This window comes from Manis pentadactyla, chromosome 3 (assembly GCF_030020395.1).
Source record: "Manis pentadactyla isolate mManPen7 chromosome 3, mManPen7.hap1, whole genome shotgun sequence".
NCBI lineage: Eukaryota > Metazoa > Chordata > Mammalia > Pholidota > Manidae > Manis > Manis pentadactyla.
Genome location: NC_080021.1, coordinates 36,546,180 through 36,560,274, shown reverse-complemented (window position 1 = coordinate 36,560,274; position 14,095 = coordinate 36,546,180). Strand labels below are relative to the sequence as shown.

Sequence of the window (14,095 nt, the reverse complement as noted above, 5' to 3'; positions counted from 1 at the left end):
TTTTCCTCCTTCATTAAAAATGTTGCTCATCTTACATACTTCTTGGGGTAAAATTACTCTTTTGCTGTAAGAGGTATTTATTACTAGACCCAGTAAAAATGTTATGGATGAAGGATAATAACTAACTACTCATCTGTTACAGATCTGTGTACTTACAGGCACTAATCTGTGAACTTCTGGAAGATGAAAACTGCATCATATATATCTTTGCATTCAAAGACTTATTGGTGGCACATAAGTGCTAACTTCATTTTCACCTTGTCACATCACAGTAGGAGATGCTATGGAGTCTCACTTTTTTTTTTTTTAGCATTGGGTCTGCATTAATAAGAACACAATTAAGTCTCTTTCAGACTTCTTTGGAGCTCCAAATTCAGTTTCAGCCTTGTTTAATTTTCAGTTCACACTTTCGCCTTCAAAGAAGTTCATTTGAGTGTTATGATAAGTATTCAACTAATTGTATTGCAAAAAAAAATAACTGAAATGTTGTAATAAACCCACTAGATGGCTTCTTAAACAACCAACTGCCTTTGGTCTGTTCAGCAATTTGCTATAAATAAAAGGTCAGCCACTCCTGGTACCCTTAGATAGCTGATACATAGTTGTTTCCTTTCTTTAAAGTTGGAAAGGAAAATAGATTGTTTCTTTGTTCCCTTAAATATGATTAATGCATCATTTTGTGGATATCTGTAATGTAAAAATATAATTTCATATTTTAAAATTATGACTTTCTAGGTTTTTGAAATATATTCCACACATTAAACAAATGTTCACATTATGATTAAAAGAACATATAGATTGAGCCTGATTATTGAGCATATAGTAATCCCTCTACAAGTATTTATGGAAAAATTAGTTGTTGAATTTAAATGCATTACACATGGGGCTAAGGCCCTTATATATGTTATCTCATTTCTACAAGAACTCCATGAAGTAGGAAGTATTACTTCCATTTTACAGATGTAAAAACTATTGCTCAGAGACATTGTCAAAGTAATATAGTTGATCAGATTTCAAGGCCAATGGTACCCGCAACTACATTATACTGCTCAGAAGATGAAGATACATTTTCTGTCTTTAATTTGATGAAACAACTACTTTTATCCTACAGAATAAGCAAGATTATTTGTAGAGGAATTGTTTAGACCCAATTCTAAAAGGAAACAAAAAAAGTATTTGTGCTTTTGTTCTGTAATCTTTAACAGCTTTATTGATAAAATTTATCACAAAGTTCACCGATTTGAAGTGTTCAGTGGTTTTTAATGTTTACAAAGTTTTGCAACATTCACCTATCCAATTTCAGAATATTTTTATCAACCTCCAAACACACTGTACTCACTAGAAGTCACCAAAGCTAACCACCTCCATCCTCATCCCCTTTTCCCTAGCCTCAGGCAATCAATAATCTATTTTCTGTCTCTGTAGATTTCAGGGCATTTCATGTAAATAGGATTATACAATTTGTGGTCTTTGTGACTGGCTTCTTTCACTTAGCATGAGATTTTCAAAGTTCATTCATGCTGTAGTATGTTTTAGCACTTCATTATTGCCAAATATTTCACTCTATGAATTTATCATTCTTTATCCATTAATCAAATATGTTTGGGTTGTTTCTTTTTGGCTATTATGAATAATGCTACTTTAAACATATGTACAGGTTTTTGTGTGGTCATATGTTTACATTTCTTTTGGGTATATATCAAGGAGTGGAATTGCTGGGTTATATAGGTAACTCTTGTTTGACTCTTGCAGCTCTGCCAAATTGCTTTCCAAAGAGGCTGCACCATTTACATCCCAACAGCAATGGATGAGGGTTCCAATTTCTCCACATCCCTGTCTGTCCTTGTTTATCCCCTATTTGATTATAGCCATCCTAGTGATTCTGAAGTGGTTTTCTAATCTTATGTTACTTTTTTTTAATGAAGCAAATGATTCCAAAATAAAACAGAAATCTTTACTATATGGCTATAATAAAATCTTAAATATAAAATTACATCTCCTCATTATTCTTAATGTAAAAATCTAATAAAGAATTAATTCAAGTTTTAGAAGTTATACCACTTCCAGTATCAATGACAACAGACTTACTGATGCTTTAGCTGATGTTTGAGAGGACAAAACTTACTACAGATTTGTCCTGAGAATAAGACATGAAGTACATTAGGCATCTAGTGCTGCAGTTGGTACTCAGGGAGCCATCAACATGTGGATGCTTATTTTCATTTCAAATCAAGAAAATGATTACAAAGAATTGCTTTGCACACTTGGCTAACAACTCTAATGGACACTCATGAGTTAGAGAAATGGAAATTGTGTTGTATGGTAAAACTGCTATAAAAAAATGGCAATAAAGCAAACCCAGTCCAACCAAAGGAAACTAATGGAACATGATGAAATTAAAATTCACCTGATGCACAATAAGAAAGGCAAATTTTTAAGTCAAACTTTGGAAAACTAAATCTAAAAGTCAGATTAGATATGCAATTTCTATGTTCCTTGAAACCAGAGCTCAGTAGATAAGATAGAAATATATATATTCAGGTAAAACCTGATCCTATTGTAAAATTGGGAAAAATTTTTGAATATTATCTATATGCTTTTTATCATAATTTCTGAATAAAAGTAATTCCCTGCAGTTCTGTTATTTATACTTAATACATGTTACAAAGTCCATAGCATGTAGCCATGTCTTTCATATTTTGGGGCTGTATGGAATTTCTTCATTTTGAACTTTTTATGATAAAAAAAAATCTGTGTCATTCTATCTTTGTTTAATGAGTCTATTTTTTCATTGAGATACAGCCGCAAGTTGCTCCATAATCAGGAAAACTGCTATGAGAAATCTCTTTCAGAAAGCTCCACTAATATACAAAATGCATTAACACACAGTGGAGGGGAGATCCAAAAAAGTTTTAATTTTGAAAATGAATCTATAATATTGACAATTAACATCTCTAAGGTTTTAGGACAGGCTTCTGCAGAAAGTGTTTTTTTTTTCTTTTGTTTAGTCCTTACATACAGTAACCCTTAAGGGTTTGTGTTTTCCTACTTTCCAGATGAGACAAGGCTTAGAGAGGTCAAGTGATTTATTCACAGCTATAAAACTCTTTTAAGTAGCAGAGCCAGGATTCAGCTGTGACATGTCCGACTCCAAAGCCCATGCTTTTCCTTCTCAGTCTTTCTCCTCAATAAAACTTCCATGTCACTTTTTGGAGGATATAAAGCTTTGGACTTGAGCCTCCCTCAGCACATAGGAAAATCCATGTCAACTGACATCTCAGTATCTTTACTTGAAATCACTCAGTAAGTTCTATATACAAAATATATTTCATTATCAATAAGCCATGTGTGCCCTAGGTTAGCATATTGTGAGCAGTCCTGTAATGTTCTAGCACTGGTTTCCAACTTTTATTAATCCTGAAAATGCTTAGTTCAAGTGAAATCTTTTAGGAAAGTCCAAGATACAAAGTTGTTGGAAGAGAACAGGGTGAGCAGACAATTGATAACCTATCAACCAGTTACTCTTACTGAACATTTACACTGTTCCTAACTGACACTATTCTAACTGGCTTACTTACATTGGCTCAGTCTTCCAAATCAGTTATTCTTCCCAATTCAGGAACCAGTCAATGAGGTAGTGATGTATTCTGTGGGTAACTAAAGAGCCTACTGCAGTTGCTTCATGTAACCAGCAGTCAAGGTAGTCAAGCCAAGGCTGGTACAGGTGCTCAGAGATACCAGGTTTTTTCTCCTTTTCCCAAACTCTTAACATGAGGCTTCTCTCATAGTAGATATTGGGTATGCAACTAGCAGTGTTTGCTACAATGAGAGAACTAAGTGTTCTGAAAATCATTAGGTTCTAGGATTGCCATAAAGAACTCTCTCCAGATCCAGTCACTAAGGTAATTTCCTCAGCCCCGAACTCAGCAGGATCCTGTCTCCTCATTCTTGGAATTCCTTTCAGCTCAGCACAGTAGGCTCCTATAATTTCTTCTTCCTTTTCTTGGTCCCATTTTGACTTGTACTCTGGGTTGCAGTTCACTTCCATGGTCCCAAGGGAAATAACTGCACCCAGAAGCACCTGGGCAGTTTCATGATCTTCAGAAACCATGACTCTCTTAGGCATTTTCACATACAGTATCTCATTTAATTGAGGCATGACCAACATTCTCTGTTTAACATTCAGATGAAGACTGTAACAGCAAACACACAACTCTTATTATGAACCAGACCATGCTCCAAGAGCCTCGCATATGTTAATTAATTTAATCCTCCAACAGTAAGGGTATCTCCACTGTCTTGCCAATGGGTTTCAGCCCTGGGCAAGTTCACTATGGATTCAATGTGACCAAAGAAATTGACAGTAAAACGTTCTTGGGGTGAAAGGGTTATACCCAACTTTATTTCCAGGAGGCAGGTCAGTCACTAGAATCCTGTTCACTCAGAGCAAGTCTGCATGCAGCAAGATGGTCTCTGCCTCTGAGTTCCTCTGTCTGCAAAGCCGTCCTCTGGGCCCCTCTTTCCCCACAGCTGTTCTCTGGGCCTCTCTGCTTGCACAGCCGTCCCACATAGTCATCCCACACAGCCATCCTCCAGGCCCCTGTCTTCAGCACTGCCATGACTCCAACCTCTGCTCTCCTGCAGCCTAGCAGCCCTGTCACCATGTCACGCCCAGAGCACTGGGCAGAGCTCTTTATATAGAGTCAAATTGCCCACAGGTGTCAACCAGGGCCAGGTGAGAATCCTGGCCACAGGAACTCTCATTTTATCCACACCACTCACAGATGAAGGACTGAAGTAGAGTGATTAAGGGACTTGCTGAAAATCACATGCTAATGAGGAGCAGGACAATTAAAATTCAGGCGATCTGGCTCCAGATTTTTACCTACTCTGTTGCCTTTAATAAACTTAAAAATAAAGATTTTACAGACATCTCATGATAAAATACAATTTATTTTAAATGTAGTTGAAAACTAATTAACATTTACAATTGCCTAAATGTTTATTTAAACTGGCATCAGTGCTATTTCTGACTCAGATTATATGATGCGGCAAATTGTTTTACCCTTGTATTTGTAACAAAAATATGTAAAATTAATGTACTTGACCTATGACAGAGGATCTGAGTTAATATATTTTAGCAAATGAACTTCCTACTGGGACTGTAACACTGTTTTTCTGCTTAAAATATCAACTCTGGCGATTTAGTGTTTCTTATGTATGTGGTACTGTGCTGTGGTAGATTACAGATGTCACAAATTCTGTTATTTCTAGTATTGAGAGTGGAGTCGATTTCTCTATTGAGTCTGAACTGGCCTTAGTGATTTGTTTGACCAACAGAATATGGCAGAAGTGATGTTTGAGGACTTGAGAAGCATTGCAGCTTTTGCAGAGGTGTCTTGGATCCCAGCTTCATGCTGTAAGGAAACCCAAGCAGGCCCCTGGAGGGCACCCAAGGTTCTTGGCTGCTGGCCCAGGCTGAGCTCCCCTACTGACAGCCACATAGACCTGCCAAATGCACAGGTGAGCTCTTCCCAAAATACTGATTTGTGAGCAACTGAATGACTGTGGTTGATTTCAACAAAAAGTTTGGGAGAAGTCTGTTACACAGCAACAGACATCCAGCCCATTTGCTAAGGCCTTTACAAATGTTCTCTTAATTCGTTCCTCACAATAATCTTCGGAGGTGGCTAGTAGGATCCTTATTTTAAGATGAGGAGGCTGAGGCTAGTGAGTTTGTGTAATCATCCAGGTCCGTCGGCTTCAGTTTGAAGGTGGGTATTTCTGATTGATAATATTTCACTTCATAATCCATCTCATTCACAACACAACTGCTGAGTCAGCCAAGACTAAGGTCAATTCTTAGTTCTGCCCTACTGGTAAATAGAAGATGTGGTTCATATTTTGTAGGACTGTGAAGAATCCAGAGTTACATATAAAGGACTTGGCAGGTGGTAGGTACTCAACAATGGATGAACATCTGCTTTGAGAATTCTCTACTATGATGAAAAAGTAGCTGGTGGTACAAGATTCTCAGAAATGGCCTTTGATAGTATGAACACAGGATATACTCAAATTTAGGATCAAGTATGTGTCAAATATGTCAAAACAACGACCTGCTTTTAAAGAAAAAATCTGTAACATAACATAATGGTTAAATCATATATGGCTTATGTTATATAGTATATAGAAAAATACAGATTTCTTTGGAGTTGAGAACACTGGTCATTCACCAGTTACTTCATTTTAAAGACTCCTCACAACTCTAAAATTCTGTGATTTTAGTTTGCCTCATTCTGTCACCTTGAATGTTGAGTACCTTAGAAGAAAATGCAATTAGCCATCTTTCAACCCTCAACCGTATCTACATGCAATTTGTTAATTTGTGTGCTATTCCTGAACAAGTGATCAGATATTCTGGGAACCTACCTTCCTCTCTATTGCCTCGTTCTATCAGTTTTTAAACAGTGACCCACTTGAGTAAGACAGGTCCTATCAAGTTGCTGTCATCCTCTCCCTTGGAATTCAGGAGAAAGGGTAAGAGAGAATGACCAAGCACCTGAATGGACAGCAGTAAGGCAACCTGTTGTCAGCATCACCGAGTCGGTGGTAGGTACTCAGTTCTGGACGATTGCATGTAGTCTTCACCTTTACCCTTTCAGCCTGACTTACCCATTTAGTTCCAGTTTAACAGTGGACGATGATGGTAAGCAGTAAAACATCTTGCTGAAGACTCCCCTTCTTCCTGTGCTTTTGTTCCCAGTCCTAACTTATGACATGAGCTAAGGCAGGGGCTGCTGGCCCACAGAACCCTTCTAACACAGCCCCTTTTGTTTCTATTCTCTTCCAAACGAATTGTGGAGTTCTAACAGACTGATAAGACAAAATACTGTGGAAAAATCTAAATGTCATGTAATAAATCTGAGTAATAGCTACTAAATCTGTATCCTGTAAACAGAATGCACTTTTTGAAAGTGCTCCTGGAACATTTAAAAAATTGAGAAGACAATGAACTCCCTAGAGCTTAAACTGTTCCAGATATAACACACGTAACATTTTCTGATCTTGATGCTATAAAAAATGAAAATAAAAGAATCAGAAAACAAAATTACTACCCACACTCCAAATCCCATTGTCTAGAAATGAACAGCCAAGAAAAAGAAGGGGAAAAAACCTCCTCTTATATACAACTTTTGGGTTACAGAGGAAATAAAAACTTAAACTTCAGAACACCTAGAATATAAAGGTAATGACAACACTAATATATCTAAATGATTCAGCTTAAGCTAGTGCTCAGGATTAAGCCTACACCTTAAATCTCCTATCAATAACTAAGAAAAAATAAAAATGAATGAAGTGCTAACAACTCAAGGAGTCAGGGAAAAAAAAACAAAATAAGGAAAGGAAAAAGGAAATTTATTAAAACAGAAATCAATTAACTGGAAAACAGAAAGAGAAATTCAAAGCATATCACTTTGAGGAAACAAAAGAACAATAACAAAACAGGTCTACTTTTAGCAATCTTAATTAAGAAAATAAGGGAGCAAGCATAATATACAGTAAGGGGGAAAGAGCCATATGCACAGAGAGAAGGAGGTAACTTGGCTCAATTCTAGGCAAATAAATCTGAAAACCTGGATGAAATGGTTTATGATCTCAACTAAGATATAAAAACTACACAGACAAATTACCATAGAAGATACCAAAAAATTTGTCAGAGTCACTTGCCAAACAGCCACCAGACCTAGATAATTTCAATGAACAGAAAATTCCAATGCTACTTAAACTCTTCCAGACCATAGGAAAAGGTGGGGAATTTCTAAGTTCACTAGCACAAAATTAATAACAGAATTCTTAAAGAGCACACCCATACATAAAAACTATATAGACTAATCTCACTGATCAATAAAGATGCAAATATCCTAAACAAACATAATATAGCAATATATTAAAGTAATAACACACATGGCCAAGTAGAGTTTATTTCAAGAATGGAGGATGGTTCAAAATTATAAAATATATTAATAAAATTCATATTAAAAGATCAAAGGAGAAAAAATCATATGATCATCTCCATAGTGAAAAGGCATGTGATAAAATCAATATGCAATCTTGATTAAAATTTTCTTAATAGGGATCAATGCATATTCCTTGACATGATTAAATGTCTCTATCTCAATACAATTCATTATAGCCAACATATTTAACATTATTCTCGATGTACCAGACAATGATGTAAAGAGGTATGCAAATTGGAAGACATAACTGTGTCAGTGGAAAACACAAAAGACTGAACGGAAATAATATTAAAAACCAGGGATCAGGAGTCTGGTAGCTGAGTAGAAAATTAACATAGAAAGATCGTTAGGCTTCATACATACTATAATTAAACTAAGTTATAAACAGAAAGGACTTCCTAATAATGGTAACAAAACAATCAAATTCCTAAGAATAAACTTTTGTAAAATGTACAAGATCTCTGTGAGCAAAATGTGAAATATATGAAGGAAACAGCAATAAAAGAAAGACTTGAACAAATGGGCACCATTTCATGATTATGTCAAATTAATCTATAAAATTAAAACTTAAAAAAAAAGTTGGATTTGTTTTGTGGTCGATTCTTAAGTTCAAGTGGAAAAGTAAAAACATTTGAAATATTTAAAAATCACAGTTATTGAAATAGTTTAGGACTGGTACAAAAAAGAAATGTCGATCAATTGAATAGGTCTTAGAATCTAGAACCATATCCAAGTAACATGGAAATTTACTATATAATAAAAAGGTCATTTCAAACAGTAAGGAAAGGTTGGATTATTTAATAAACAGCTTCAGGATAAAGTTACCTGAGAGAAAAAAGTGGAGCCTTCAACTTAAATGATTTAAACGTGAAAAAACAAAAAACAGAAATGCCCAACTTTACTTTTAATAGTCAAACTAATACTTTTTTCCCTTTAAAAAAAGGTGCAGAAAAAGTATGCATAGTATAATTTGCATTACAATATTTGGCATTTATGCATATGGATAGATTCATGGAGGGGCATACAAAGATCTGATATTAGTATCTGTCTCTTTGAAAGGGAACTAAAAAATGAGTGCCAGGGATAGGACAGAGCTTACTTTTTGCTGTTTCACCCAGGAAGACGTTAATTTAAAAAAGAAATAAAAACATATGCCAGAAACAAAACCGAAATACCTATATACTGCAGTATATTATTAGGAGGACCTAAGCAAGGTTAATTTGGTTAACACAAATTCTGCCCAGTAAAGGGGTCTGAAACTTATCTGAAAATAATATAAAAAGAGAATTGATTAAGCTACTGCAATTTATAAGGTACATCAATTAAGAGGCAGTTTTCTCAAAGGCAAAATAATATTCAGGTCCTTAGCGATTTTTACCCTCAAGTACTGGTATAAGTTACTACTTTACTACAAAGTAGTTAATAATAGCTCCCCTTTAATTTTTCTTCTACACAGATTACATATCTTATGGCCTAAATTTGTATATGTACCAAAATACAAAAAAAACAAGAGCAACTCTGATTTAAGGAGTACCTCAAGGCAATACAAAAAAAGTCATTTTAATTCTGATACATATTAAAACATTTGTCAGTTCTTCCTGACAGCATAACAGGACAAATACACAAGACCTCAAACATGCTTTAAAATGACATTCAGCAAAATATTTAAAATTTAATAAATAGCGATAATCACACACAAATACATTTTTCATACTCAATCATTAAGCTAATAAAACAGTTAAAGAATAAATAAATAGGAATTGACAATTAAAAAAATATGTGGGGTTTTGCAATTCACTCTACTTAAAAAGGGGGGGTGATCCGAATGATTTCTTAATTTGCTTTTCAACATGTAGCATGATCCCCCCATTAGTAAAATATATATTGAAAAAAACACATCCTTACAATAATGCAGTCTTTAAATACAACAAATAAATATGAAACTAGCAAAGCAATTTCAAGTTGTAATAAAAATGCCCCCAACCCCAAAAGAAAGCTATGGAAATATATAGTCATTGTGATAGCAAATAATTGTATTGAAAGTGATAGTGCTTGTGCACTAAACTCATCTGAGACCTTGATATGATTTTAGTGCAAATCCCTAGGGTCCAATACAAGCATAACCCTATATCAGGGAAAGACATTACCAGTTGGAACTTATCTTGTACAATTTTTGTACATATTTTATAAAGTTCAAGATTTAATGCATAGTAGAATATCTTCATCTGTTTAATTCTGTCCCTAAATAGAGATGAAAAAAGAAATGACTTGGGATTTTACCATTTGGTTGGTAGCATATTAGAGTATTAAAGTCAACATTAGAAAATCTATAAAAGAGTTCTGTTTTTGCCATTAATTTATCTAACTCTAAATTTCATACCACTGAAGGTTGAACATAAGAGAAAAATTTTTAGACAAAGGTTTTTCCCTTTGACAAGCTCATATTATGATGAAATCCAGTAATAAGTAGACAAATGTTATACACAAATAAAAACATGGGAGGAATATAAGGGGCTTTTTTTTTGTATACTAACAACCTTAACATCTAATATATCAAGTTACAAGATGTACTGACAAAAACATAAACAGGTCAATTAAAAGCAGATATGATTTTGTACAGACAAATGTAACATAGGGAAGATATATGGACCGTCAAATGAGTTTCAGCAGCCACACTTCTACTGTGAACTACAGTACTAGGATAAAAACAATTAGAAATGAATGGAAGAACATTGATGAACAATATGAATACATAATGCATTTCCAGCTGCGAAAACAGTAAACTCTAAAGTTCGTAGAGTTACAAGTTGTTTAATTTAACCATGCAGGCTGACATATAATAATAAGAAATCACCCTGCATCTGTTTTGTTTTTAAATTAAATATAGTGTAATTATAAAGTAACAAAACAATGAATGAATATTGCTCCAACTTGTACACAACCTCCCTTATGTGATTCGTACCTAACAGAGTAACAAAGCCTCATCATCGCTTGTTTCATTTTTCAGTGTTGCTTCTAAGCAAGTGTCCGGAATCTGGGCAGTGTGGACAATCCCACAGCGCTCACAGGGGCCGTCTCGGTTACTCGGCCTTACGCCAGGGTTTGTTGCGCTGTGCGGCTGTCTGAACTCTTGTCCTTGATCTGAGGCAAGATCAAGAAGAGGTCTGGAGCAGTCATTCACATCAAAGTCTGAAGCTCCATCAGAAACTGGAATTAACATTTCCACATCATCATCTTCTTCTCTACCACTTACCCCATTATCAAGCTGTCTCAAAGGACTCTGGTTCTGGTTTACAGAGCTTGACCGCCCTAATGTAAAACGTACCCAACGCAGCCCCTGAGTCACGCGACTTAGTGCACTTGTGAGCTGGTGACGTGCTGGGCTCACACTTGGGGGCTCCACACTTGTCGCATCCCTTCCATGATCTGTGTGACCACCTCGGGTACTCTGAGTCGAGGAACTTCCACTTGCTCCCACTGTGGCTTCTACTGCCATTGTGGGAGGGACTTTTTGGGGCAAAGGAGCTGCAACCCCACCAGATGCTCCTGCTGTATCTCTCCTCTCATTTTCTGTGTCTGTGTCATCGGACTCCACGGAAAAAAAGCTTCTGTGAGTGTGACTTCTTTCAGGATCTCTGCTGGTACTCTGACTAGGGACAACCTCATCTCCATCTGCTGAGACCAAAGCCAGTGACCCTGAATGACGTGATCTTGCAAAATTAAAAATCCGATTCCAAATGTTGCTAGATCTGCCTGCCATAGGAAGCCTGATTGAAGTAAATCCAAGCTGAGATCTTACAGCCAGCCTCAGGTTTTCCAAAACAGAAGCCTAGAGAAATAAGAAAAGATCTTAAGATAGCTACTGAAGAGGTGTTAAGATAGAAAACACCCCTCTAATAAGAATGCATTGTGGCTAAACATTTTATTACTCATTGTTAGGGTCTATGAAAGATGAATTAAATTCTCTCACCTATACAGGTTCACTCTATTACACAATCTAATTTATAATCTGAACCATTGTTCACTGTTTAAGATTTTCTTCTTTTAAATTGTAGTTGATATATGAAATATACAATGTCATACAGTTTCAAGTATACAACAAAGTGATTCATGTTATATACATTAAATCCTCATCCCAACTAGTGCAGTTACTATGTGTCAACACAGAAAGATGTTACAGAACTATGGACTATATACTCTGTTGTACTTTTCATCCCCATGACTAATTTATATTATGACTGAGATTTTGTGCCTCTTTTTTCCCCTCACCTACTGCAACCTCCCACCCAAATCCCTCCCCCATGGTAACCACCAGTCATTTCTTAGTGTCTATGAGTCTACTGCTGTTTTGTTCATTTTGTTTTTAGATTCTATATGTAAGTGAAATCATATGGTATTTGTCTTTTGCCTGGATTATTTCACTTAGCATAATACCCTCTAGGTCCACCTATGTTGTCACAAGCAGTAGGATTTCCTTCCTTTTTTATGGCTGAATAATATTCCATGGTGTGCATGTACTACATTTTTAAGATTTTCTTGATACTTCAAGTGATAATTAGTGTCAATTTTAACAATTATTTTATTTCAAAACTTCACATAGTAATCCAACCCTAAAAGTGTACCAAAGCTGAAAAATAAAAGTATTTGATACTTCTTTAGCTAGGAAGGAAGAAGAATCTCCACCATAATCATCCAATGACCTACAGCAGTGTCAAAACTACACCCTTTATCTGTTTTTCTTCTTTTTAAAACACAGAATAAGTTAGACTTCATTTACAAGGCTGAAACTTTCTAAAACATGTGAAGATTGTATTTCACAGTTGGTTCTCAAGGATTTCTTGAATGAATGGATACTAAGGATTTATTTATCATAAGTAAATAATTTAATTTGTAATACAGCAAAGGAAACAAAAAAAGCTAAAGAAATTAATTTGCTTATAGCACCACACAATGGTATTTGATTCCTTCTCAATCTTTAAAGATTTTAAGTTTTATTTTCTTCAGCATAGTGTTAAGCATAAATTATCATATCCTTATTCTTTGAAATCTGGTGATTTTTAATTAGTGCAGATTCACACAGACACACACAGAGAGAGAAAGAGAGAGACACACACACAACACACACACACACATTTTTTCCGAGAGAGAGAGACAGACAGACAGACAGACACACACACACACACACACACACACACACACACACACACACACACACACACACACACACACACACACACACTATATGTAAGTCTTTAAGCTCCATCTAGTGGTTATAAAAGAGTATTAAACCTTGGAGCACATAGTTTCACCCATCTGGCATTTAGTGTTTAAAATACAGTTTTTCCAGGAAACAATGGTGAGTTGATACACTCCCTTTCAAATGATGATATAGTTTCCTTCTGCCAAAATGAATGGCTCTTGCCTATCCACTCACAGAAAACAAGAGCATAAAAAATTAGAGGAGAGCCCCTATGTTCATCTCTCTTCATGACTGGTATTGAATTTCTTTGTGATTTCCATACAGGCCTTTCAAACATAATCCCAAGAATGTAATTCCTAGAAAGCTAAGAGGCTACTATCATAGGAATATTTCACAGTTTAGTCCTAATAAAGCACAGATCATCAATAAGAAAGGTGGATATCAGCACATATAGATATGTTATACAAGAAAGATTTTTCACCAATTAAGAAGTACCTGATTATACATTAAAAATTAAAAAATGGTTCACATCCCTAGGGAACATCTCCATAGATTTGGTCCTTACTATTAGACATTCAAGTTCTAAGGCTCTGTGTGAGCACTATGTTATTATATGTAGCCATGAACAATTTTCTCCAGATATGCTTCCTTTTCATGCAGCTACATCAAGATCAATAATGCTACCTTAACATTACAGTCTGTGATACTTATTACTTTACTTTAAAGTCTGTTTTAATTAAAAGACTGTCAATTTAACATTAGATTCTATGAGGTGGTCTCATGAATGTTCTAGGAATTTTATATTCTTCAATTTACAAAGCAGAAAAAACCTTCAGAAAGCATTTCTACTTTGAATGAGATGGTAATTTAGAAGATT

The 14,095-nt window shown here is 35.4% G+C and overlaps 1 protein-coding gene across 2 annotated transcripts in view; it reads right to left on the bottom strand.

The window, feature by feature from the left end:
* Positions 1–7,964: 7,964 nt before the first annotated feature.
* The window catches only part of LRP12 (LDL receptor related protein 12), a 72,889-nt gene continuing 66,758 nt past the window's right edge, over positions 7,965–14,095 (bottom strand). For both annotated transcript variants that reach the window (XM_036876431.2, XM_036876432.2), the window contains one exon: positions 7,965–11,847. In XM_036876431.2, coding sequence (XP_036732326.2) covers positions 10,981–11,847 — 867 coding nt within the window. In that variant the 3' untranslated portion in view covers positions 7,965–10,980. The remainder of the gene's footprint in view (positions 11,848–14,095) is intronic.